General features: G+C 48.6%; 10 protein-coding genes and 1 non-coding gene across 11 annotated transcripts; 6 read left to right on the top strand and 5 right to left on the bottom strand.

Moving 5' to 3' along the window:
* Window positions 1-234: 234 nt before the first annotated feature.
* Window positions 235-1980, top strand: BO88DRAFT_350832 (putative tannase; the record flags this gene model as incomplete). Its single annotated transcript, XM_025703512.1, has 1 exon — window positions 235-1980. The coding sequence occupies one exon, from the start codon at window positions 235-237 to the stop codon at window positions 1978-1980; it is 1746 nt and encodes a 581-aa protein (XP_025558288.1).
* A 400-nt stretch (window positions 1981-2380) lies between these two features.
* Window positions 2381-5252, bottom strand: BO88DRAFT_429549 (ankyrin; the record flags this gene model as incomplete). Its single annotated transcript, XM_025709163.1, has 9 exons — window positions 2381-2461; window positions 2610-2732; window positions 2802-2831; window positions 2880-2939; window positions 2989-3243; window positions 3301-3697; window positions 3755-4572; window positions 4615-5162; window positions 5195-5252. 9 exons carry the CDS (start codon window positions 5250-5252, stop codon window positions 2381-2383), a joined length of 2370 nt encoding a protein of 789 aa, XP_025558287.1.
* Window positions 5253-6043: 791 nt separating this feature from the next.
* Window positions 6044-6895, bottom strand: BO88DRAFT_438699 (uncharacterized protein; the record flags this gene model as incomplete). Its single annotated transcript, XM_025709676.1, has 4 exons — window positions 6044-6204; window positions 6265-6417; window positions 6476-6547; window positions 6604-6895. 4 exons carry the CDS (start codon window positions 6893-6895, stop codon window positions 6044-6046), a joined length of 678 nt encoding a protein of 225 aa, XP_025558286.1.
* Window positions 6896-9780: 2885 nt separating this feature from the next.
* On the top strand, window positions 9781-9853 carry BO88DRAFT_t247. The gene has a single exon. It is a non-coding gene; the product is annotated as a tRNA-Thr (tRNA).
* Window positions 9854-11268: 1415 nt separating this feature from the next.
* On the top strand, window positions 11269-12215 carry BO88DRAFT_458020 (peroxidase family protein; the record flags this gene model as incomplete). The annotated part of the gene is made up of 4 exons (XM_025711019.1): window positions 11269-11368; window positions 11415-11655; window positions 11702-11973; window positions 12031-12215. 4 exons carry the CDS (start codon window positions 11269-11271, stop codon window positions 12213-12215), a joined length of 798 nt encoding a protein of 265 aa, XP_025558285.1.
* A 450-nt stretch (window positions 12216-12665) lies between these two features.
* BO88DRAFT_429545 (aromatic alcohol reductase) lies at window positions 12666-13675 on the bottom strand (the record flags this gene model as incomplete). Its single annotated transcript, XM_025709162.1, has 3 exons — window positions 12666-13118; window positions 13174-13593; window positions 13643-13675. 3 exons carry the CDS (start codon window positions 13673-13675, stop codon window positions 12666-12668), a joined length of 906 nt encoding a protein of 301 aa, XP_025558284.1.
* Window positions 13676-14076: 401 nt separating this feature from the next.
* On the top strand, window positions 14077-15973 carry BO88DRAFT_491424 (transcription factor domain-containing protein; the record flags this gene model as incomplete). Its single annotated transcript, XM_025712857.1, has 3 exons — window positions 14077-14747; window positions 14793-14883; window positions 14933-15973. The coding sequence occupies 3 exons, from the start codon at window positions 14077-14079 to the stop codon at window positions 15971-15973; spliced, it is 1803 nt and encodes a 600-aa protein (XP_025558283.1).
* A 1188-nt stretch (window positions 15974-17161) lies between these two features.
* On the top strand, window positions 17162-18408 carry BO88DRAFT_474221 (sugar transporter; the record flags this gene model as incomplete). Its single annotated transcript, XM_025711802.1, has 1 exon — window positions 17162-18408. One exon carries the CDS (start codon window positions 17162-17164, stop codon window positions 18299-18301), a length of 1140 nt encoding a protein of 379 aa, XP_025558282.1. The 3' UTR covers window positions 18302-18408.
* Window positions 18409-18714: 306 nt separating this feature from the next.
* BO88DRAFT_397276 (uncharacterized protein) lies at window positions 18715-19970 on the top strand. The gene is made up of 3 exons (XM_025705272.1): window positions 18715-18729; window positions 18819-19274; window positions 19335-19970. The coding sequence occupies exons 2-3, from the start codon at window positions 19020-19022 to the stop codon at window positions 19677-19679; spliced, it is 600 nt and encodes a 199-aa protein (XP_025558281.1). The 5' UTR covers window positions 18715-18729; window positions 18819-19019; the 3' UTR covers window positions 19680-19970.
* A 1493-nt stretch (window positions 19971-21463) lies between these two features.
* Window positions 21464-23292, bottom strand: BO88DRAFT_179374 (FAD-dependent oxidoreductase). The gene is made up of 2 exons (XM_025701727.1): window positions 22102-23292; window positions 21464-22052 (listed from the first exon to the last, which is right to left on the bottom strand). The coding sequence occupies exons 1-2, from the start codon at window positions 23176-23178 to the stop codon at window positions 21702-21704; spliced, it is 1428 nt and encodes a 475-aa protein (XP_025558280.1). The 5' UTR covers window positions 23179-23292; the 3' UTR covers window positions 21464-21701.
* BO88DRAFT_179367 (uncharacterized protein) lies at window positions 23293-24291 on the bottom strand. Its single transcript, XM_025701726.1, has 2 exons — window positions 24007-24291; window positions 23293-23902 (listed from the first exon to the last, which is right to left on the bottom strand). The coding sequence occupies exon 2, from the start codon at window positions 23867-23869 to the stop codon at window positions 23408-23410; it is 462 nt and encodes a 153-aa protein (XP_025558279.1). The 5' UTR covers window positions 23870-23902; window positions 24007-24291; the 3' UTR covers window positions 23293-23407.
* Between the last annotated feature and the right edge of the window lie 2310 nt (window positions 24292-26601).

The following is a 26601-nucleotide window of genomic DNA, read 5'->3' as shown; positions in this document are numbered from 1 at the left end:
CTGCTGCAGAATGTCAAGCCTGGTGGGCCCGGCCGATGAATAGCCTTCTCACTCCACTCGAACCACAGGAGACGGCTATCACGGTATGACCCCAATATTGGGTAGCTGATCGTACTATATAAGACATACACCCGCCACCCCAAACAAACTTCTTCAACAGACGCTTCAGTCAGTCTTTACAGTCTGCACCTTCGCTCATTCAATACACCTCCACACTCTTTAGTGACCCTCAACATGCGCAAGTCCACTCGCGCAGTTGTCGCTGCTCTGGCAGCAGCCACTGCTCAGGCTAGTTCCCTGTCCGATCTCTGCACTGTTTCCAATGTTCAGTCCGCCCTTCCTTCCAACGGCACCCTCTTGGGAATCAACTTGATCCCCTCCGCCGTCACTGCCAACACCGTCACCGATGCCAGCTCTGGTATGGGTAGCTCCGGCTCCTACGACTACTGCAATGTCACTGTTACCTACACCCACACCGGGAAGGGTGACAAGGTTGTCGTGAAGTACGCCCTGCCCGCTCCTTCCGACTTCAAGAACCGTTTCTACGTTGCCGGTGGTGGTGGTTTCTCCCTGTCCAGCGATGCTACTGGCGGTCTCGAGTACGGTGCTGCCTCCGGTGCCACCGACGCCGGCTACGACGCCTTCTCCTACAGCTACGATGAAGTCGTCCTCTACGGCAACGGCTCGATCAACTGGGACGCTACTTACATGTTTTCCTACCAGGCTCTTGGTGAAATGACCAAGATTGCCAAGCCCCTGACCCGTGGTTTCTACGGTCTCTCCAGCGACAAGAAGATCTACACCTACTACGAGGGCTGTTCCGATGGTGGCCGTGAGGGTATGAGTCAGGTCCAGCGCTGGGGAGATGAATATGACGGTGTCATTGCCGGTGCCCCTGCCTTCCGCTTTGCTCAGCAGCAGGTCCACCACGTCTTCCCTGCCACTATTGAGCACACCATGGACTACTACCCTCCCCCTTGCGAACTTGACAAGATCGTCAACGCTACCATCGAAGCCTGTGACCCTCTCGACGGCCGTACCGATGGCGTTGTCTCCCGTACTGACCTTTGCATGCTGAACTTCAACCTCACCTCCATCATTGGCGAGTCCTACTACTGCGCTGAACAGAACTACACTTCCCTGGGCTTTGGCTTCAGCAAGCGTGCTGAAGGCAGCACTACTAGCTACCAGCCCGCCCAGAACGGCAGCGTCACCGCTGAGGGTGTTGCTCTCGCCCAGGCCATCTACGACGGTCTTCATGACTCTAACGGCAAGCGTGCCTACCTCTCGTGGCAGATCGCCGCTGAGCTGTCCGATGGTGACACCGAGTACGACTCCACCACTGACTCCTGGACTCTGAGCATCCCCTCTACCGGTGGCGAGTACGTGACCAAGTTCGTGCAGCTCCTCAACATCGATAACCTGGAGAACCTCGACAACGTCACCTACGACACCCTGGTCGACTGGATGAACATCGGTATGATTCGCTACATTGACAGTCTCCAGACCACCGTCATCGACCTCACCACCTTCAAGGAGTCCGGTGGTAAGATGATCCACTACCACGGTGAATCCGACCCCAGTATCCCCACCGCCTCGTCCGTCCACTACTGGCAGGCTGTCCGTCAGGCCATGTATCCCAACACCACCTACACCCAGTCCCTGCAGGATATGTCCAACTGGTACCAGCTTTACCTCGTCCCCGGCGCTGCTCACTGCGGTACCAACTCCCTCCAGCCTGGTCCTTACCCTGAGGACAACATGGAGATCATGATCGACTGGGTTGAGAACGGCAACAAGCCTTCCCGCCTCAACGCTACCGTCTCCTCCGGCACCTATGCTGGTGAGACCCAGATGCTTTGCCAGTGGCCTTCTCGTCCTCTCTGGAACAGCAACTCCAGCTTCTCTTGTGTTCACGACTCCAAGTCCCTTGCTACTTGGGACTACACTTTTGACGCTTTCAAGATGCCCGTTTTCTAAATGGGTTGAATAAGTAATGATGGATTTTGGAAGGTCCTTTGATAGGATCTCTATCCGCCTGTATGTAGTATCTTCGCTTCGATAGTCGTTGTACTTCTTCCATCTTTGTGTCTTCTTCAATCTGTATACGTGTGAAGAGACATTTACTAGCTTACTTGGTCAACAATATTATTTGACTGTATATAACACTTATTACTATCCGAAACTGAACATTTCTTCTTGAATCTGTGCACGAGCAATTTCAGAATATGTCTCTTGGTTGTGAGAACAGAGACAGAATTTGCTGACAAGCTAATCAATCCCGAAATCCATCCGTGATAAGCAAAAACAAAGTAATTACCGCCCCCATTCCCACTTCCACACCAACAAATTACAACAATCCGAACAAAATCATTCTCGTTTAGCCTTCACAATCCTTCATCTTGTTCTTCATGGCCCGTCTCTCCCGTATTTCAGACCACATCTGGGATAATCGGACGTTCTAATATCGCATTAGCACATATCAGGTCTTGTACTGAAGCAGAGAGGAAGAGAAAAAAAAAAAAATGGGAACCTGGGACAGTAAGAAAGGGGAAGGAGGAGTGGGTGTGGGTAGAGAATCTTCTGGGCAACTGCAAACTGGAACTAACCTTATCTGAAACCTTCCACAAGGCATAAGTCAAAAGAAGGGATGCAGCGCCGAAAACGATGTACCAGCGCCAGTCAGGGTTGCTTTGCAACGCGTTGACGTTCATGCCAAAAAGGGTCTGTTGCTTTTAGCCAGGGCAGCTAAAAGGAGAAAAGGAAAAATCGAAGAAAGGCCATTTGACACTACTACTTACCGATGCAAACATCAATGGTAGGAAGATAAACTGCCTTGGTCAGCCATGTAAATAGATATAACCAATGTACCCTCTCACAGTAATTAGACTGATGCGTCTCATGAAAACCGTTTCTTCAACGGAAAGCCTAGCGAATTCCTGATATCGTAAGAGCGATTCGACGAGGTTAATACCGTGGGTATCTTACCATCTGGCGAAGATCACGCACCCGCTCGTGTTGCTTGTCCAGTCGATCAGTGATAGTCGCCTTCAGTTGCCTCAGTTCCTCTGCTGACCTATACAAATAAGGAATGTGGTGTGCATGCAACCTGCCATATCCATCGATTACCTTCCGTATTCCCTTTATCTGATCTTGAAGGGCCTTCTGAATAGTAGCCAAGTAACGTGAATCATCAGCTAGGTCATTAACCAAAACAGTGGCACTCGTCTCGTCACCATTGCACTAGTGGTCAGAGCTGTCAGCGTAGGACGCGAGATCCGGGATAGGGGGTCGCGGTACATGATCAGTCACATGCGTCTCAAATCCATCGCATATTAGAGACCATTCCTGGAATAAATCGCTTATGTATTGCTGAAGGAATTTGTCGTCGGTTGCAGGCATCTGGCCGTGAGAGAGAGTACTGCTGTAGAATACTGGTACGTCGCGATTGGTTACTGGAAATCGTGGCCCATTCCACGATATACACCAGCATTTATGACTTGTTATACCCTGTGACTGGAATGGGCTGTGTCTCTTGAAGAACCCTGCATCCGGGTTGGGAAATTCTGATGATAGAACACAAGTTATTTCGGACAAATTAGTGTTCAGATGCACGCGGCTGTATGCGTAGGATTCTGTATTATGGTAGAGGCCGTGCTGCAATGAGGCTATCCAATTATGTTTGCTATTGTGTAGCCTGCCAATGCTTCTTGTTAGCATCTAAAGAAGGTACTCATCAAACGGCAGTATTTACCAAAGATGCTGAAGCATATCACATCGCTCGACAAGACGGCCTTGTGGAGTTACATCCTCTGCTTGGTAGGAGTCGAAGATAAGGATATTGTTCTTCTTTCGTACCAGCTCTAATGAAACATCCCGATACGTTTCCTCCAATTTGCAGAAAGATCCCTTATTTTTACTGTCCGATAATAGATTTAACCAGTCCGCTTTGTGTTCGAAGCAATCCACTCTGGCACGCCATCGAAGGAAAAGCTTCACTATCGATAACAGTCCTTTCTCTTTTGCCAAGGCCAAAGGAGTTAAGCCACGTCTGTTGTTTTGATCTAGGAATTTCGAACTCAACTTTGTTGGAGCTTCAACAGTGTCCGTGGTTAGTTCGGGTACTTGGGCGACTATGATTTGTTGGAGGTAATGCTCCATAACGCCAATATTAGGGATGTCAAGCATTATGTGAAAAGCCGTCTCTTCGCTTGAGCCGTGCCGTCTAAGCAATGGATAGCCGTTGGTAATCAGCCATTCCAGAGGTTCAGATCGAGTGTGAGCATTCCTCGCAAGTAGCCTCAGAGTAACATCATCATCGCTCCACAATATTTCAGCAATCTCGCGGTGTCTAGCCTCTATGGCCCGCCAAAGCGGCGTTTTTCCATCCCTGTCTGCCACGCTGATGTTGATGTCCTTGATGGTAAGAAGTATCCTGACGATTAGATTCCTCTCGAGTTGCACAGCACGCGCTAGCAGGGTGAGGCCAAAGGCGTCATGCTCAGACAATATGGATGCGCTCATATAGTTGGATGGCACTCGCGTCCACGTCCGGATACCTGAGAGTGAGTTCTGCCGAGAAAGGTGTTCTGCCTCCAGTAAATGGCCACTTACCTCCAGGGAATGGCTTCTGTCCCAAATGAGTGGAAGAATGCGGAGATCATAATCTTTAGTTGAGTGAGGCTCGCTTTGTAAAGAACATTGGAGAAAGTAATGGCAAGGTGTCCAGCCTTGGTTATCTTTGTCATCAGAGAAACCGACATCCCAACTTAGTAACTCAATCAATTCTTTGTGGCCGAATTGTGCTGCCCAGGATAAGGCCGATCGTCCATTTTTGTCACGCCGGTAGGGGTCCGCTCCAGCTTTTATCAATTTGTTCACAGCCCACGCATTTCCAAGCTCAGCTGCATGAGACATTGGGGTACGACCGTCTTCATCTTGCTCATTCAGATCATCCAGTTTGAGGCCCTTCAGTAGCGAGTTCCATTTCTCCCGTTCCTGCCAATGTTCCGTTGGCAATAACTGCGCTGCGTAATGGAGCGGTGTCATACCAAACTCATCTTTTGTGTGTGAATAGGTCTCGCTATCTCGCTCGAACCGATCGCCGAGAGTGCAGTGGAATTTTTCTAGGGCCCTTGATGAGTTTTCTTTCCTCTTTTTCTCTGCATTGTTATGAACAGGAATAGGGACACACCTATGGCTGCTTCAGAGACCTCCTTTTCCTTTTGTAGCTTCTCCCCGATATTTTCCATTTTTGAAGCCTCCATCCAGTACCAACGATGATGGATAAACGGTGCTAACACTGGCCTCGAAAGGGTTTAAATTATTGGTGGGATGTTACACCATAGCCTAGGTTGCAAGGCTGCGTGGCTTAGATACCAGCATCCGTGCATCGCCTCACGCTCAAGTTGATATCACTCCTTCCGGGGCCCCTGTAACTGTAGATAGCGACAGAATATTTTTAATGAAATGTGTAAACACAGAGAACCAATGTTTTTCGATAGTAAGCGGCTTTGAGTAATCATTAATATTGTTCTCGCGATCGTACGCGCTGTCAACTCTCCCAGGTCTGGGCCTTCTTGGCATTTACACGAAGAGGCAGAAAAGTGGCTATGCTCGCTCGCCAGAAACGGCAAGGTGCAGCAACCCCGCGCGGCGTGGCCATCCTGTTTAGTCATTTTTGTGGTATTAATGAACCAAAGTTAGACATGGATTGTAGGTGCTTAGAACTATTCAAATTTCGGTTTATGTTTCACGGCTGCTTATGATTGAGGATATTCAGGATATCTAGGATATCTCTGAGTGACAGGCCCCTACGGCGTGCATAGGAGCAGGTAGTCGTAAGTTTCCCAGGCTTAGCGTGCAATTACGTTTTAGAGTCTTTGCTCTGCTCGGGTCAAGGAATAAGTCAACAGTATATAAAGAATAATAATAGGCATTCAATGCTATCGGATAATATTAATACAAAGACGAAGGTAAAAACCACTGCACTATCTTAGGTATTCCCATATCCAGATGGGTTCTGACGTAATATGCAGTGCGTTCAGGAAGAGAAAGAGTACTCAGGAATATTAATGGTGGTAACAGTCCAGGTCTTGCCACCATCGCTGGTGGACATGTCGCCAGTGACACCGCTACCCTTGGCGAGGGTGTTGATGTAGTTAGGGTCAGCAACATCGAGGATAATCTTGGTGTTGGTCCAAGCTAATGTGCGATTTTATTAGCAACGCAAAGATACTTCGGCAATGTCATTTTTCAACTTACAGTGAGCACCGACAGTGCCGCAGTTGTCCTCGGCACACTCGACAGCGCTACCCCAGCCCTGAGCCTTGCCATCGCTGGTGGAGAGAGTAGAGACGGTCTTGCCATTGATCGAAACGGTCTGGGTGTAGTTTCCGGTCGAGTCATCGAACTTGTCTATAAATCGCGAGTTTTAGCTATGAGCCAGGAACGACGGCTTGTGAATGTTACTTACAGTGCATGGTGACCTTGTCGCCCTTAGTTCCGTCAGCCTGGCCATCACCGTAGATGGGCTCCTGGGAGGTAGCTGTGGAGGGGAGCGGGTAAGTAATTGTTTCGTTGTTGGATTCTGTGGTCACTAACCGCTAGTCTCCTTAAGAGTGTAGGCGTACATGGTCCAGTCGCTCTGCTGCCAGTTGTCGGCAATGGACTGGATCAGGTCACCGTTAGAGGTGCCCATACCAACCCACAGGGAGGTAATGGCATCGGAGGAGCCGCCGCTAGGGCCGTTAGGGAGGACAAGAGTCGAGGTAGCTTCACGGATGAAGGAGTCGTCAGAGACGGGACCAGTGCTGAAAGCAGGACCCATGGCGGCATTCACGCCGGTGGCGCCAAGTGCAGCAAGAGCTGCGAGAACCTGGGTGCGGGTGTACATTTTGATGGAGTTATGTGTGATAGATGCGAGTAAACACGGGAGCTCATGTGTTGTTGTTGTTGTTCTGGTAAAAGGACCGCGAGGACAAGGTACCTTCTTATATGTTCTGAATAATAATGAAGTAGCTTTCAAATTTCCTTCCCTATAAACCCCCTTCCTCCTCAGTAACTATTGGCGTTTATTGTCTGATGTTTCGGGGTAATATCCACCAGCGGGGTTTCGGTCCCCGGGAGTAGTACCCTAGTTGAGGGGGTTTTGGCTCTTGCGCCTTTCATTACACGAATGGGGTGTGCACACACAAATATGCTGCCCCCATATTGTTCAGAAGCCAAGAAAAGAGTCAATCTATATGGATCCCTCTGACAAGGCTACTGCCGCAGACTCCTACCTCGACTTCCCGTCTTGACCCACTTGGTGGGTAGTCAATTCCGAATTCCGACACCATCAGGGAAAGCTCTCTTCCAAAGTCAGTCGCACTTTACGAACAGTTAAAAGCAGAAGTAAAAATTCCCTGGCTTTGGACTGCTTCATAACTGGTCTTGAGGGTAACCGTTTCCTTTCCGGTATCCAGCGCACGAAGGTATTAAATATCCGAGGTCCACATGCTCGCTGTTTTTTGGTAGGAAAAGTCGCCATAACCTTTCCATGATGACCCGGTAGGTTAAATTTAGTCATAAGCTTGCTATAGCGGTTACTCAAACTTAATAACCGCCATCAACAACCTTGAGCCAAACGGCTATTCTGGTTTGTTACAGGCAAGTGCAATATGAACTCTCCCTGATGCCCATATGGCCGTTCTCCACTTATGGGCCCTGCTCTTGGCGCCCTCTGTAAACCCTGGAACAGCCCCTATGCAGGGGTCCTCCGTTTTCGGCGTCAACAGAGTAACAGACAGACCTGCAGTTGTTTCAACATTTTTAGGGTGGTTAATCTTCCGCCAATAGGAGACTACAGCGCCTTCTTCATTACTCCATCCATAAAGGTATGAGCTCCGTGTTTCATCTAGGATCCTTAGTCATACCTAACAACCACCACCCACGAGGGCGCCGTAGGAGAACTGGGTGCGAGTCATGGGAACTTTGATATCCATTTCGAGTAAGGTTTACGGGATAGTAATATAACGATTAAGATTAACTTCAGTTGACGGGTGTGATCCGAAAACTAGGCTTCTATGCCATTGATGACCCACCCGGACCTACACATTGATTTAACCTAGATGTCCTAATGTGGGGGGAAGCTTTAGCCATATCGTCCCTTTCTGACGTGATTGTAGTAAGTAGAAATATAAGGAACGGTTGCGACACCTTCACGGTATTCAAAGTAACGAAGTCAAAAATTAATATTGTGACAGTCAATATATATTTCATCAGCACCGACGGTTTCTGTCGTGTAGATGGCTGATTTTTTGATCTAAATTTTGATCTAAATCGTCTATAATCAAGTTCCTCAGGTCAAGATGATCACTACAGAGTCGTTTGCGCTGAGCGGATAAAAGCTTCACCGACTCGAACCATATAAGTTATTATACGTTCAGGCAGCAGGATTTTGTTGGAAAACATGGTCAACTGGGATGATTCTATTCGTCGTATGGCTGTGGAGCCATGGGGCTGGTCATTCAGCATGGCATGGCAAGATGCATTAGAGAATACCCCTAAAATCAAGGGGTTATCATGGGATATATAGAAACTACTCTACATTGCATTTAGAACACTTTGGAGACTTGGAACCTGTTCTGGGATGATACGCCTGTATTGTATTTTGCTTCGACGCAACCCAGTTGGGGAGAGAATGGACCCGTGCTCCATGGATCCATTCGAGACACATCAATTGCCAAGTTATGAAGAAGGCCATAGCCTTACCACAATGCAGATTGCGATGATTTATTACTCGAATTATACAATTCTCTAGACTACTATGTCTCCCAGAAACGAAATTGTGTTGCTTCTTCCCTTGCCTGGACGACGGACAATATGCAGTGCACATTTCTTTTTCGCGGCAGCAGCATTACTGCCATTATCAACCTATCCTAGCATCAGTTAAAATATCTACTATGTCGTACCTCCTGGGATTCTAATGGTTGCATATGCCAGCTTGCTGGGTCCGCAATCATCATCGGGTTATGCAAGCGCCCATGACGACTACGCCGTTTCAATATATTGGCATATACCATATATTATGCGATGTCGAAGAAAAACGTATTCACATAAAAGATGTCGAACGTCTAGAACGCAAACCTACCAGTTCTTAATAACGGAGGCTGATGCCATTCTACGTCCGCAATTATCGAGTTGAAATCTGACCCATGTCAATAAGTCCTAGTATCGGTAAGACGGTGCTTAATGATTGAGGCTTTCACCATAGATACAGTCAGTTAACTGTCAGAATATCCTCTTCAGTGATAATGGTGATGCCCCTGAATGTATGGACATAGTTATTATATATATCTGCTGACATGGCATGTCGGGAGCACGCAGTATCATGTTTGTACGAGCTACGAACAATAATTATGCTGCAGCTGCTCAAGCTAGGAGATAGGATAGTCGGTCTGCGGGGGGACATGGAGCTGTCATAGTACATCTCGAGATCGATCTCCTTGGACCGTAAGCCACGATAAATTTGGAGACCTATCATATGAGATTCTCTTGGCAATTATGTCGGTCTGGCCAAATAGAGAAATAGAGATATGATACCCTTCCCTGCTGTGCATAATTTTATCTCTATTATCTTATTATTGATGCAACCTGAGATGTGTGACCCATATATAGAAGCCTAACCGGTGAACACAACATTCTTTGATGCCTTTATGTGCGACCAAAATATCTAGAGCCTCGTAATCCGGAACTTTTGGTTTGTAAGTCCTAAATATAGACGCAATCAACCAATCAGCTCGCATGGCTTAGTTGGTAAAGCGCATGACTAGTAATCATGAGATCCTCGGTTCGAATCCGAGTGCGAGCATTTTTGCATTTTTTTTAACGCTGTCACGACAGGGGACTTTTTGGGTTAGTGACTTCTCAAGGTCCGACTGTTAACAGTGTCTTCATATGAACAGCATTACGTTCCCTAAATAACCCGTACTCAGAGAGTAATATTGCGAAGGCGGTATACTCATCAGCTCGTAGGGTCTGCTCAGCAAGCCCTCCTATGCAAGGGATACATCGACATCATTAACTGGCCAGCTGCACAAGACAACTCAGGTATCGAAATAATTCATGAAGTTTCCAAAATATATCATGTTGATCTTCAGTATGAACGTTCACTCTATAGGATGATGGGACACCTCTATGGCACGCATTCTTCTTATAACAAAAACATGCGCATCACTCGTCCAAAGGAAAAGCACAATTTAAGGCACAGCCAGGTTGTCAAAGATGGTGAAAGAACGAGTGATGATAATATCAAATAGATATACCCTGCGAGATACCTAATTAGCGCTCCGGTGGAAAATGCGATAAATATCGCTAACATCGTGCAGGTAGGTGGACAAGCAGCGGTGGGATACAACTTAAGAGAGATGAACCGGATTCGGCTCTAAGTGATCTGTCACATATAGTATCCTCCCAATGGACATGCTTGCGACCGTGGACTGGGAAGCCTTCGACTATAGCCTCTTAGCCGAGAGATGAACATTTTAGCACACAAAGTAGTCAATGCCATAGGTACAGAGTCCTGTTATCATAATTTTGCTGGGAATGACTAGTAAGGTTGCCTCTATTACTGTTATGGGATATAGTTTATTACGGCAAGTTAGCACATCAGGACTAAGAACGTCATTTAACTTGCCATGTAAGTAGCTCGTAAGGGGAGTCTCAAACAATAGCATCAAGTGTACGAACGAAAACCTTTGACCCAGTATCGATGTATCCTGTGCAGCTTATCACCAGACCATAGAGAATTTGAGATATCTCGAGCCGTGTCCAGGTTCCAGCGTGCCAATACATATGACATGATCAGTTGTGCGTGAGAAGCAATAAGATCTGCGCAAATCAATGGAGTATTCTCCCGAGATCATATGTAAAGCATATGCTCTATACAAACCTATAATTTCAGGGTCGTCTGCAAGTATCAAGTATGCCACAGCTACCAATCAGGGTTGCGCTGTCGCATGGCCATGTCGAAAAATTGAATATTAGACCCACAACAGATTGTCAGTGGCATGGAGGCAATGCATGCTTTCCCTCCTTGAATCTCACAAGGATGCAGACCAAAGTCACACAGCATCTATAATCTGAAGGCATGCACCAATAATGTGTGAGGTATTTGTTGACCGTGGTCCTCAGTTCCCCGGTGGCTGGTATATAAACCCTCTTGAGATCAGTATGCTACCATACAGCAAAAGGCACAAACAAGACACCAGAACCCGAGCTAGCACAATGAAAGCCAGTATACTTTCCGTTATCTCTTCGTTTACCCTGGCTTTGGCGACAGATTCAACCAAGCTGCTTCCATGGTCCCCCCCGGGTCACGGCGATGGTATGTCTGGCTTTCCCAGTTAGTGACGAAAGCTAAAAAGAAACAGTGAGAGGTCCTTGTCCAATGCTGAATACCCTTGCAAACCACGGGCTTCTACCACACAATGGCAAAAATCTTTCTGAAGAAGTCGTTGTCGGCGTACTGAACAACACGCTGAATATTGCAGACAGCCTTGGCGAGTTTCTGTTTAAGGCGGCACTGACAACAGTCGAAACCCCCAACGCAACTACCTTTTCCCTGAGCGACCTCGATCGCCATAATATCCTGGAGCATGATGCTAGTTTGAGGTATTTCAAACCCCAGAGAAAGCAAAAACCACGCTGACTTGCTCAGTCGACAGGACACCTACTTCGGGAATAACCATGCGTTCAACCGAAAGATATTCGACCAGACAAAGTCGTATTGGACAACGCCTCTGATCGATGTTGAACAAGCAGCCAAGGCACGCGAAGCACGAGTTGATACTTCCAAGGCCACAAACCCTGACTTCAGTCTCACGGAAACCGGGCTATCGTTCAGCTTCGGAGAGTCTGCCGCCTACATGCTCGCATTTGAAGAAGATGGTATCGGATACGCCAACAGAACCTGGGTCGAATACTTCTTCGGTGGGTGGACTCACTTAAATACGACTTGGTGGCACCACTGACACATTTATCATCCAGAAAATGAGCGTTTGCCTCAAGAGCTTGGATGGACTAAGCGGTCATTTATCACCACAGGCGATCTTCTGGTAAACACGGCACTCGCGATTGTAAATTCCACTATCGGGGTCACACCCGCCGAGCGTGCTGAGCTAAAAGATTTTATTAACACGGGAGGCCCCTTGCACGAGTCAATTAGGGGATAAAGCGGACATGGCAGGACTTTTTCTCTCCAGTGCTAGCAGTTTAACAACTTTGAAAGACTTTGGCTGAGAGTGTCCTCCAAGCTGTCGGTCTTGATGGAAATTGTAGGTTTCATGGTGAGTTATTCATTCAGAGAGTGCACCGGCGTGAATCATATGCCTGAGTTTCATGTCCCTCCCTTGCAATCATAATAGCCTGCAGCGTGTCAGTATTGCTCGGAAAATCTATGACCTGTGCACATGTATCTCGAAGTGATTGGTGGACTTTCTGCAAAATTCATTCTTTGGCAAGTTTCTGCTTAGTCTATATTAAGCGATCATATCAACTCTGATCATATATATAGATGTTGTACTATCGCATCTTAGGTCATATCCATAATTGACGCCTTCTCGACAATATCCCATATAGCTATCCGTATTGCACAATGCAAGCCAGTTCCACGTAATCAAAATCTACACCCCAAACACCCGCTCAACAATCCCCTTCGCGCTCTCCATCTCCAGCCCCAACAATCCATTAGCCAGATTCTGATCCCTGACATAGTTCGTCTTCAACCCAGCAGTACTCCCAAAAGCGGTCGCCCGAACTAGCGCGAACGCACCACTAATATCACCTGCACCCAACTTCTTGAGTCCTTCCGCAACCTGCTCCTGGGTCGTAGTCTCCATTACTGCCCACCGTGATTCTGTAACTTCCTCAAGTGTCTTCAGGACTTCATTTTGAGTAGTCTCAACAGATGCAATATATAGAAAGCAGTTTTTGGTTTCCTCCAACCGCAAGATGACGGATAAAACAGTCTTTCCAAGCTGTTCCTGATTCGTCAGGGTGAATGATGTGACACCACCATCCCAGATCACTGCAGACTTGGTCTTAATGTCAAATCCGAGGAAGCCAGATGCGAGTCCCTAGCATACTAATCAGTCATGATATATCGAGGGTTAGTAAGAGAAGACGACTCACCCAGTCAAACAACCCAGAAGTAGCAATTCCAGTCCAGCTCAGCCCATCTTCCTCTTTCTCTTTCAAATAATTGATAATATCCCTCTTCTGCCGGAACAGAGGGAGTAGCTCGATTACAGCATCATCTTCGCTGCTGGTCGAGAACTCGGAGGGAATGAACCGTTTCACGCCCGCCTCGATCGCAGCATCGATGAACTTCTTCTGTTCAGTGAACGCAGTCCCACCAACTGCGGAGATGAGCACATCTTGCTCACGAAGGAGGGACCGGAGACTGGAGGGCGAAAAGTCGGTCTTATGGACCATAACTCCGGGTGGAAACTCAGTCGTGCTGGATGATTCTTGGCGGGATAGGACGGTAACGGTGAAATCGGTATTTGGCCTCAATGCCTTGAGGATAATTTGACCGATCAACCCGGTTGCCTGTGTTGGTCAGTTGGGCGTCCGAAGGAACGTAGTACGAAAGACATACCCCAATGATCGTGACTTTGGTTGGGATGGCCATTCTGGTCTGAGTAGAATGGAATATGTGGTATGAATCGATCGTTTGCTCGAATCTGCTATTGAACTTGCAGCTAGAACTGAGCGAAGATAACCTCTATTTATGTTTGCCTTTGAGGGACTGAATCTACTTGAAAATTAGTTGTATACACACTAACACGCTATTCTCAACCCTAACTTGGGACTAGCCCCAACACCTCAATGCTTAGTGCTTACATCCCATCACCCACCTCTTAAGCAGATGATTCATCATGATTATAAATTCGGACCGCGCTCCGCTGTCCGCCCTAGCCAATAACTGATTGCTCTTGATTTTTCCATTAGTTCACTCACACTCTCGTCTACCCAATACGGCCTACGTTGCGATACATTTGCTTATCTTGACTATTCAATCAAGACATCAAAATGCTACGTCGGACAATCGCATCCGGGAGATCCTGCCTCGAATGCAGTCGACGAAAGATCAAGTGTGATAGGTCACTTCCTTGTTCCTACTGTGTGAAGATCAAAGCAGCATGTGTTTATCCGCCGAAGAGAAGGCAATCTCGGAGCCCGGACTCAGGGAGTGTCAGTGTCACGAGTCGGCTTGATAATATTGAGGATACGCTACGAGTATTGAGCGAGGATCTGGGTCAGATTAGAAACTCCTTACGCCACTTAGTCTCTTTTTCGGCATCCGACGCTACGGGGGATGGTGAGTTTCTCCAAACAAGACCCTCGCTTCCTCATGGAAAGTGCGTCGATACTGGTCTTGGCTCGGAAATTGAAGCAGAGCCTCCAATCCGCGCAAATAGCGCTCTTGATAGCGCAAAAGAAACAATCGAACGACAACACCCGTCGCCTGTCACGATATCCATTCTGTGGCATTGGTACTTGGATACCGTTGATCCCGTATTGAAGACATTCCACACGCCTAGTGTTCAAAAAGACATTCTGCGAGTCATTACAGAAGATACCACTGTGGACGTAGCAAAACAGTGTTTGCTCTTCGCGATCTATTATTCTTCAGTAACCAGTATGTCATCTACCACGTGCTTGGACAAGCTGAATGAAGATAGGTCAACGCTATTGGAACGGTAAGATAGCCATGTCCTCAAACTCGACCCTAACTAACAATATAGATATCGGAATGGAGTCGAGCGCGCACTTGCACGAGTAGACCTTTCGTCTTCCTTAGACATTACTCTCCTACAAGCATTTACCATATATCTTGTGCGTGACCGAGTCCCTTGGCCTAAAATTTATCTAATAATCTTACTAGACCTGTCTCCGACTAGACAGCCGCGGCCCAACAGTCAAAACCCACCTCTCTACAGCCATCAACATGGCATACCGGATGAATCTTCACCGTGACGGCACAACACAAAGACTTTCAGTATTGGAGACTGAAACGCGACGTCACCTATGGTGGCAGCTCGTTACCCTTGACACCCGAACCGCAGAAGATCACAACACAACGCCCTATATCCTTAAACCATCCTTCACCACACAATTTCCATGCATCATCGTTGACGCAGGCCTCCCATCCCCGAGCATATCCAATGCAACTACATCCTGCACGTTCTTCCAACTTCTCCATTACGAACTCATATCCTTCACCCGACGCATCATTTTCTCGGACACTTTCAATCAGGCAAACGACTATCACATCTTGTCCCCAATACATAAGCACAAGGCCATCAACGACTTTCGACAATCACTGGAGACCCGATATTTCTCTCACTGTGGCTCCATAAATCCCCTAGAATTTATAACGGCGGCAACTGTTCAGCTCTTCCTCGTGGAAATGAAATTAGCGGTGTGTAAGCCTGGACAAAATTTTCGACCTATTTGTGTAGAGGTCCTTCAGCGAGCACTCGCGCTGAGGGAGCATGAGCAGGGACAGAAGTGGCTTTGGCTGGTTCAGAGGGATATAGAGTGGGGGATGATGGAGCTGCTGCTAGATGATCTATGCGCAGAGGGGGTGAACGAGGGAAGGGAAGAGGCATGGAGGGTTGTTGAGCAAGCATATGGAAATTGGGAGGGGGATGAAACTGAACAGGAAACTGGAAAATGGGCGGTCATTAAGGCTTCAAGGACCCGTGCTTTGACTGTTCGGGGTTGCGCGAGCGAAGTCGTTGTGTCGAAAGGCCTCGAATTGGTGCCGGACAGTTATGGTCCTGTGCCGGTGGAGGAGCTTGCTGAAGGTACTGTAACGGGAGAACTGCCAGGCGATGGAACCGTGTGCGAGTGGAGTATGGAGGCGTTTGAGCAGTATTTTCTGGCGCTGGGTGCCGGGGACGGTATGTCGAATGTGCTTTAAGCTGTTAGCTTGTACCGAAGCGTACATTTGTAGATGGAACCATATATAATTGGGCGTTGAGTGACAGGGTCTATATGGGTATCACATACGGACTTGAATTAATGTCATAGAACAGCAAGAATTTGTGAGCGATAGATATTGCAATTTCGTGGTCTGCTTATAACCTCGTTGAGAAGTGTAGCGTTGAGACGACGTAATTGGCCACTTGGTGACAGCGATGAATGCATCGAAAGACAATACTGCCTGCGAAAGTATGGTCTGCTCAAGATTAGTGCCAGGTGTCACTAGCAGGATTTTCATACCCTGCAAGCTGGCTGCATGCTAAGCTTTATCGGCCTAAAGGACCTATCACATATTCATTCGTCTGTGCGCTTGCCAACCCACTACTAACTTTGACGATCTCCCTCTTATGCTCATTCCTCATCCCCCAGCTGACTACCAATACAATATATTAGTTATTGCTTATTGCACAATCTATTGCTTATTGCACAATCTATTGCTTATTGCACAATCTATTGCTTATTGCACAATCTTATGCTGGTCAGAGAAATGATGAGCTGGCGCGCAGGGCCCCGCATCTTCCCCAGATCGAAGCCACGACCACCAGATGCTAGTTCTTTTCTACCGTGGCATATTAGAACAAACATCATCGGACGCCGTTAATCGACCTACAAGAGTTGAACAGTCATGGGTGTATCCCTGCGATCGGGGCTGTATTACGCTCTGCCACCATCAATAGCGGGCTTCGCCTACGGATGGGAGATTGCGTCCATGAGCGGCATCTTAACGATGCCGCAGTTTCTTTCCTACTTTCATACGCCATCAGCTTACCGACAAGGTGCCATGACAGCGTCTCTTCAAGCTGGAGAGTTTGGGGGTTCGTTACTGATTGGGTTCTTTCTTGCTGACCGATTCGGCCGTCGATACACGCTCCTCATTTGTGTAGCTATTTATCTTGTGGGGCAAGCACTGGTTGTCGCTGCACAAAACCAAGCCATGTTTATTGCGGGGCGACTTGTCAATGGACTCGGAGCAGGTGGTCTATTCCAATCTATTTCTCTGTAAGTATATCACCTTTATCGCTCTCACTATTTTATTTTCTCCTCCGCTTTTCTGGGTTTTGCTCAAAGTGTCAGGTATACCGCAGAAACAACTCCGCACACAATCCGCGGCATTATGTCCTCCACAATGAGTGCAGGGATTGCTGTTGGCTTGCTAGTATCTTACTGGGTACAGTATGGAGCGCTCAAGATTCCCGGAACAGCCGCATGGCGTATGTGCTTTGCCTTGCAGCTAGTACCTGGGGCCCTAGTGGGTATGTTGATATATCTTCGCCCAGAGTCCCCACGCTGGCTCTTCCAACACGATCACGGCGACGAAGCACTTCAAGTTCTGGCAGACCTTCATGGTCACGGTGACAGCTCCAACCCATCCGTACAAGCCGAGTTCCAAGAAATCCGAGTGGTTGTGCAATATGAGGGCCGCACACCTCCCCCGTCATACCTGAGCCTTCTCACCAAAGCGCCCTACCGGCGTCGCAGTGCGCTAGCAATGGGTCTGCAATTTATGCAGAACATCAGCGGTGTCAACATCGTCTTCTACTATGCAGCCAAGGTTTTCGCACAGACTGGACGCACCGGGACCCAAGCGGCGATGCTAGCGAACGGCATAGGATCTTCCCTATTCCTAGTTGCCTCCTTTTCGCTCACCCTCATGATCGACCGGTACGGTAGACGGAAACCACTAATCATCGGCCCAAGCCTCATGGGTATCTGCATGATTATTGTTGGCATGTTACTAGTGGGTTATGGTTCGCCGCATTTCGATGCCGAATCCCAGCAGTTGAAATACAGCTTTGCGAACATCAAGGCTGGCAATGCGGCTGTGGCATTTGTATTTCTATACATGATTTCCTTTGGCTCGACGTGCGCTGCGTTGCCCTGGACTTATCAGAATGAGGTGTTCCCCATTTCGGCGAGGGGAAGAGGGACTGCACTTTCTGCCTGCATTAATTGGTTTGTGAATTTTTGGCTCGGGTTGTATATGCCTGAAGCGTTGAATAAGGCTGCGTGGAAGATATATTTTGCTTTCGGGGGTGTTTGTGTCGCGACTTCTTTTGTTACGTATTTGTTCTATCCGGAGACTGCGCAGCGGTCGCTGGAGGAGCTTGATTTGTTGTTCACACCGAATCGACGTAAGCTGGTTTGCTTTGACTGGGAGGCATGTCAGAAGGGATCATTATTGCATCATGATCTGGAGGGAGTGGAGGTGGCACAGCAGCTGGAAACTGGGCTGGTCATGGGAGGGATTGAGAAGACAGTGAGTTAAAGATTTATTTTTGTGCTTAATATACTCGGCATATACTAGTATCTTCAAAGAACCGTGCTAAAGAAAATAATACGAAAATTGGGTCGTACGCGTATAACAAAACGGTGCACGATGGCGGATGGATGTAAGAACCGAGTGATTAAAGCAGAAGGATCAGAACGAACAATCTCCCGACAGTACTCAATGTGCTTATACACAGCCCCTACGGTTTAGAATAGTCACACTAAAAGTAAGCTTCCTCGGCGTCCCACTAGACGGACACGGAACTATAATTAACCCAGCCTCCTGCACAATGATGCATTTTTCTGACAATGTCCTATCAACATCCCAGTAGACTTAACCCGACCGGTCCCGCCCAACCCAATCAAACTCCTTGTGAGCAGCCACCCGTATCGCTGGCCTGGTGATTCGATAGAAAGTAGTCACAGGTGAGACAATTCCAACGACGCGTATAGCTTCATGCTTGTCAGCTGCCCTGTCCTATCAGGATGTGCTTAACGGAGAAATGCGGATGCAGGTCTCAATTAGAATAGCTAAGCTCAGATGATCATTGCACGCCTGATTGATGATCATAAAATGCTGATGCGGCTGAGTTGACATTGCCATTTTCAACCATTCTGTGAATATAAATACGCGATTGACCATCTCATCTAACATCAGAACCACAGCCCATCACATCCACCACAATCTACCAACAACCACCCTCAACACCGTAACTATGACTTTCCTCACCACCCTTATCCCCCTCCTCACTCTCCTAACCCCTGCCCTCTCCGCCACGAACTGCAGCACCGGCGCCTTCACCGTCATGTCCATCCGCTCCGGCACTTTCATCCAAAACCTCCCCTTAACCGCCGCCGACACCAACTTCTACCTAGGAGGCACGACCTCCACCGCATGTCCAGAGGACGTAGCTGAATACGACGCTTGCCCACCAGGAGATGAAACTGTGATCGACTACAGCAACTATCTGGTATGTCTACCTACCACTCCGCAACTCCTTCCCATCGCATGAATGACTGACAATCAACAGAGCTCCGGGTACGTCCAAGAAATCTACGTCGACCCCACCGGTGCATTGAAGTTTGTCGAAGCGCACACGACATACATGGACCCCGGCGCATCGACGAGCACGTTCTGCTACACGCCGGGTACGAGCTATGGACAGTGGACGTATACAGGCCTCGGGGCGACGGGGTTCATGGCTTGTCCGTTGGATGAGGATGAGGAGGTGAACGGGGGTGCGTGGCAGGTCTTTGCGGCCATGAAGAATGCAACGGTGCCGTCGGGGAATGTGAGCGATTGCTTGGAATTTGAGGCTCTTGCGTATCCGTGGGTGTCGAATGGGAGCTCGATTGCGGCGTGGCAGTATGATTGATTTATCCCGGGTTACTTAGATGGGGTAAGGTGTATGTAAAGCAGGGATGGGAGAGTTGAGCGAGTAAGGTATGTATATGTTAATTCTCTCATTAGGGAGCTTAGATAGTACTATTGGGGGTGATGGTTATTGACATAATGGATGTTTGCATAAGAGGTTTTTTGCTGTCAAGGGTGTCAAATCTTCGGGGGATTGCTGACATACGAAAGACAGTAACTAGTTAGAACCTACGTAGCACTAGAAAAGTATAAGAGGAACGATTCAAACAGCACTAGGACCCTCCAACAAAACACAGCACAAGTCACAAGGCACTCAATTGAACCAAATCACCCCACTCTAACCGATAAAATCTATTATAGTATATCTACAAGCAGTCTCCCACCTCCGACAACTCCGCGGGAAACTCAACACCCACGCCCATCGCCTAAACACTTATCACCCCATACTCTCGGACTACCACAACAACGCCCCCACACCATCCCGTCAAGTCTACTACATACTGCACCGCGTCTCGTCTACTCCAGACTAAAGACTACAATTCTAACCGGCAATTGCAGCCATCCCATCGAATGACGTAGAACCCCACTCACTCCTCTCACTACCAGGACACGCGACAGTCGACACAGACACAACCCTATAGACCGACCGACATGGGGAAAAGGAAGCGATCTTTCCTTATTCCCCGGAGATTCCTTGCCCTCAATGCCGGACATGTATTCTACCACTGACTCGTAATATCCATTCATAACACACTATACCTCTACAACCTCCACAAACTAGACTACAACGTTCGTACTCACTAGGCCCCCATACCAACCAGAAACAACCACAAGAACCCGGTAGATCCGCCCCGATCAGATCCGACCCCAACGTCCAAATGCCGCTCAGATCCGGCATGTCCGTCTACCCATCTAACATGGGGGCGAGATCGGAATCGGAATCAAAATCGAGCCCGGAATCATCGCATCCATCCATGCCTTGCCCTACCTACCTTGATTAATAGTAGAGACCACTAAGAAATACCCGGACACCCACCCAAACAACCCCATTGGCCAACTACATGAGCATATCCCGGCTTAGGATCCCGAAAAATTCCATCACGACAAAACTAACCCCAATCTAGACTACTAGTTAACACTGTGTCTGGTATAACGTTAGTCAGCCCAACTATCTAACTCACCACTAGCCAACTTAGTGTAGAAACTATCAATGGACTAAACTTAAGTAACCCAAGGGCCATGCGCCATGGGACACATGCAGGGATCAGACCATAGCCAAGACATTGATTGACAATAGGGTAAGACGGGAAGAAAAAATTTTTTTTTCTCTGTATGTTCCCTTCCTTTCCGGGGTAATGTCTTGGTTTTCAGGCACATGGCATGACATTAGGATTGTTCCATGGGACTGAAATGATCTGTGGATGGAACAAGGGAAGGAGGGGAAAGGAAGGGGTAAATAGTCTACGCCAGCCGCTTTTCTGGATGTTAATGGGGTGGAGTGGGCTGGTTATTAACCGGGTGGGTAAATTGTTGCTTTTTGGTTCATAACGGTTCAGTTGGACTGGCTGTTCCTGGGGGAGGGAAAATTATTAGGGGTAGCTTCGGGGACTCTTTCCGTTCGTATTTATCTATTTCTTAACGAGAGGGATCATAACAGTTCATTTATTGGGTCACTAATATCCTGAAATTGGAGGAAAAGGGATGCAGAGTAGAGATATTAACTGACATTAACTAATCAATTATCTATATTGATTAATTCGGAAGACTTCCCATCTGGGAATAGACTCCCCCCGTCGTACCTCGGATCAAAACTCGGTACGCCGCGCAACCGAAATAAGGATGATGAATTCAAGAGAGCAACGTGTCTGATATATATGATGCCGAACCAAGAACCGAAATGCCAAAAATCAAGCAGCCACGGCATTATGCCTGTTGTATGGTAAAACTGTAAAGATGATATCATAGCTCGTGAGAACCCAATAAACCCAAGCCCGCCAACCGGAACACCACCCATGCAAACCCTCTATAGGAACTCCTTTTCAGATGAATACAGCGACGAGGTTGAGTCTCCCGGTCCCGGGAGCTGCACCTTGGTCGCATCAAAGCCCCACGCCTGTTCGCGAGCTTCCTTGCCGTTGCGGACTTGCATGGGCATGGTCCACTCCTTGAGGCGGCCCTCCAAAAAGCCCAGGTCACGGTTCTTTTCCCACATGCGTCGGGACACCTGGAAGGCTGCATTTACTGTTCCCCGTCGCAAATCCTCATAAGCCTTGAAAGCGACAGGGAGAGGATCGTAGCGGTGCTTCGCTAGGATGCGCGAGAAGAGAATGGCGTCGTCTAGGGCGTACGCGGCAGATTCATCACGCGGCGGCATCTACTAAGATCAGTATTAATTCAAAGGCATCCAAGGGATAAACACTTACTGCATGCGCCGCGTCACCGAGGAGGATGACCCGGTTACGGTACCAGCGTGCACCCGGGCGAACTTGCCAGACAGGATAGAGCATCCAGTCGTCGGCCTTGTTGACCATGTCCCGGATGGCTGGGAGGCCCGACCGGCCGAAACGGTCCCGCATCTCTTGGCAAAGGGCATCTTTGATAGCCGCGGTGCGTCGCCAATCCTGACCCGGCTCAATCTTGTAGTGCGACAGGAGCTCCTCCCGGAACTGTACGATGGCGGCAACGAAGATTTGAGTATGATCTCGATCACAATAACTGGCGAGCAAAGAGCCATGACGGGAAATGTTCATCGAGGTGGAGCGGAAATGAACAGGGGCCTTGATGTCTTTGCTATCAATCATGGTTTGGACGAATGAGATGCCCGTATACTCGGACGGGTGCTCGGGAGAGACCCATTGGGTGCGGACGTTGGAGTGGACCCCATCGCAACCGAGAACTAGGTCCCCGGTGGCCGTTGTGCCATCTTGGAAGTATAGGACGGCCTTGTCTTTTGTCTCCTTGCCGCGGACCAGCTTCTTGCCAAAGACCACATTGACGTTCTTAGTGCGCTCGACAACTTTCAACATGGCCAAGGACAGGATGATACGCATCACTCTGCGGCCCTTATACCCACCAAATCCATTTCCATTGTCATCAGTAAAGTTGATGGCGCCAAGGGAGCGTCCCGAGCGGCTGGAGAACAGCTGGATAGCATCTACATCGGTGCCAGACTCCGGTCCCAGCTTGTCCAGCTCGTCGAGGACACCCAAGCGATCCAGATGGCGCTGAGCAACGGGGGTGAGGTTGATAGCACCGCCGGATGTGGACAGGATGTCGTGCCGTTCATAGACGTTGATCCGGAGATCGGGGACAAAGGGTGTCAATTCCTTTGAGAGGGCCAGGGCAACGGCAATGCCTGCAATGCCGGCACCCACGACCAAGATATCGCGGGGGACCGATTCAGCTTCGAGAGGGGGAGCTCGGTCCACGAAGTTCCAGAAGCTGACCCAATCCTTTCCGGCGGAAGGTGGCGGAGTCGCCTCATACCCAAGATCCATCATGGTTGCAACTTTTGAGATGTGATTCAACCGATACGACAGCGGTAAAGGGTCCTATTCATGAGAGATGATCGAAGGTCGTGGAGGGGTGCTGCCATAAAGAGAATGCGTGTCGTGTGCGTAGCTGCCCAAATCAGGAGGGATTCGCTTATAATAAGGATTAAGAAGACTTTAGTGAAGAAAAAAAATCCTTCGGAGGCAAAATTTGACTACTAATATCCAGGGGGAAAGGTTAGGGGATTGGGGTTTGTATATGTACACCAATCCCCCGGTGCACCGGCCAGGCTCCGTAGTTTGTAGACCAGCAGGAGACATGTTCGGCCGGATATGGAGACTGTTCGGAGGTAGGTCTGCCATGGTGGTATGGAGACTCGACGCGGCGAAAAAAGTTGGCAGGAACCAAGACCCAAAAAAAAAGTTTTACTTTCCCTGTCGAGAAAAAAAATTTATTGAGAATACAAAAATTAAAAATAAAAACCACCAAAAGAGATTTGCCTGCATGCTCCCCACTCCTCAAACTAAACCTCGTCTGGCGACCGTCGAGGCAGAGACCGAGCATCAACGGCGCCAGGCCAGCGTCTGCTGCTCCACCCGACCTCCGAGACCACGGCCGATTCGGGATGCTATAGGCTGGTGGAACCAAGCTGTCACTGACTGAACGGTATCCTGGCCCGCGGTGGGCACGCTGGATCATCTCATCACAACCGTTACGGTCCGGCGCGGCACTCTTGGGAGCAAGTTAGTCCATTAGATCCAATGGTGAGTGGTAAGTACTATATTGAGGGGACTGATAGATCAAAGGGACTGGATGAGAAGGAAGGAAGTGCTTACCGAGGTTGGGACAGGAAGGTGTGGGTCAGTCCGTGTGGGAGCTAAGACTGAGATGAGCCAGGATGAAGGACTGATCTCGTCGGCCGGAAGGGGTTCATGTTCGTGTCTCAACTCTCAAGCGATGCCGGCGCAAAGACCGGGAATGGTAGGAAACTATGCATGGTGATGCAGAAACTAAGATGTGGATGAGCTGAGATCTTCTGCTGAAAATTTCTACTTGTTTAATGTGTAATTGTGCGTAGCCAAGACACTAAGGTGTGAAGAGGGCAGGGGGGGTCACCTGCTACTGCATACATCCTGGCATCTTCAGTCAGGTTTTTCAGGCTAACTGGCCGCAGCTGAAGCTGTTGATGACGATGATGTAGAGAACCCCATCGGAAGAGTGTTGTCGTTTTTTTACTGCGGCTGCATGACTGATTTAGGGTAATCACAATCACATGTTACGATCGCAAATCGAGCATATTAACCCAGACCAGGAGGATCAATCTCTGCCAGCGCCATCGGCGCTTATGCTGATATCCCAACTCCCATATCAGTTCCACTAAAGGAGTTATGCTGCAAACTCTACGCATTCCGGCTTTGACATCGACCCCAACGCCAGGCACTAAGAATTCAGGAACCGCACACAGATGGTCCAAGTGCCCTTCGGTCGCGATCCCGACCCTCCGAAATGATCAGGACAGTCTAGACTCCGCTCGCAGCTCCCCTTGGCTGTCCCCTCTTGCCGCGACTTGGAATGTTCGATAGGGGGATAATACGGAGAACTGAGAGTCTTTGCGCCGGCCGCCGGGTTCCATCGACGGTACTTCCTCATCCAACCATATTCGATGCTGTCCTGCGCTATTGTGTTCCCCACTTCGTTTGGCCTCGTCCGTGAGCTGCGTGACGTAGCCTCAATGGTCTCGGATCGACTTCTTGGTAGGGAAACAGACTGAGAAGGGGATAGCAATTCTGTGTTCGACTAAAGAAGGTAGCCTGTTGCCTCGTATAGACACAAATCAATGGCCTGCCCTCATGGATGTCAAAAGTTCATGCACCTGTCATGCACAGAGACAGAAACCATGCGTGACTCAAACCCGGTTTCGCTTGACCTGTCAGATCTGAATTTTCTAGCGTCAACTCTGGTTTCCACCACTCAGGGTCGACCACCACCAGCAACGCCCTCTGAGAACAGTGTGTGTTCCTGACGATCCATAGCTATTTTCTACCTAGTCGATAAGTAAGCTAGTCAACATTGCTTTTTTTTATTATTATTTTTTTTCCGACATCATGAACTCCCGTTGTTTCATTTCAGCTTCCCTTACTAGTACACACCGGATCGTTTCAATCCAGAAGCAACTCCGTCCATGACGACTACTCAGCCTTATGCGGAGAAACGCATCCTCGAATCATGGGTCGCAGCAGGAGATGTCAACTCCTCATCTGTTGCAGCCGTTCCGGAGGAATTGCCGGAACGGCCACGCGAGGCCCCTCTTACCTCCTCCCTCTTCCGCTATCCGGCGTCTCCATAACCCCTGGAATAGAAACATAACCTAGACAGACTGGCAGAGACATTATACGAAATGGCGTCCACTACGGTACAACCACCTACCACGGAACACAGGTCCGTCAATCACAGCCTCGAAAAAGGTGCCAGGTAACTGTGATATCGCACCGCATCAAACACCCGTTCGCTTCAAAAAGGGCAGAAGGAACCCATGACCATACCCGGAAATTGCATCCGCCCGAATAGCCAGAGATGAACGAAACCTTGCACCCGATATCCGACACTGACGATCTGCAAGTCCAAAGCCCCTGCCACTCTTGGCGAGCGGGGGCAGAGTCATCGTCACACGTACGCAAATATCCGTCTCGTGATGAGTTTAGTGCCTAGCACAGCTACCTTCCATAGGTTCAACGGTTGCAGAGACAGGACAAAGAGAGCAGGTATATCCCCACCCCGGTAACTGTCATCAAACTCTATCGCGAGATCGGCAGGCCTAGTTCATCCTGAGGACGTGGCTTGACATACCCATGCGTGAATCGATGATTATTATTTTCCAATATTAACTGAATGTACTCATCATCAACCACCTTAGTTCCATGCACATGCAGATGGGATGGGGGATCTCGATCTGTGGTAAATGCCGCATGGCGGAAGGTATCTCCCTATATGAGTGGCCTATTATTGTTCGTGGGTGATCGTCAATGGTTAGGCTGTTTCGCTTCGTGGTACTGCGTAGGTAGATAGGTCTAGATCTATATTTTCGGAAGTAGTACTCCGTGCATCATGATGAATCTACTGGTACTAGTAAGGTCTTCAACGACAGACTCCAGTGCGATGCACTCTTCACAGACTAGCATGACACATAGTGTTTCTCGCAACTAACAACTTTCTAATCACTACGTCTTTCACGGAATACACAGCAGAGTCGCATCAACCGCATTATCCCTCTAAGCCAAGCATAGTATTTCCGTATCTTGACCCCGCACACAATCCAACAGACCAACCTAGACCACCTCCTACAGTTGAGGTATCCCCATCACGTCAGATATATTAAATGTGAGGTGTATGTTCCCCAACACATGGAGATAAGGCGACAGGGCCTACTGAAT

Source organism: Aspergillus vadensis (assembly GCF_003184925.1).
Source record: "Aspergillus vadensis CBS 113365 unplaced genomic scaffold BO88scaffold_30, whole genome shotgun sequence".
In the NCBI taxonomy this organism is placed as follows: Eukaryota; Fungi; Ascomycota; class Eurotiomycetes; order Eurotiales; family Aspergillaceae; genus Aspergillus; species Aspergillus vadensis.
The sequence above is the reverse complement of the archived record's forward strand: the minus strand, read 5'-3'. Positions and strand labels throughout refer to the sequence as shown.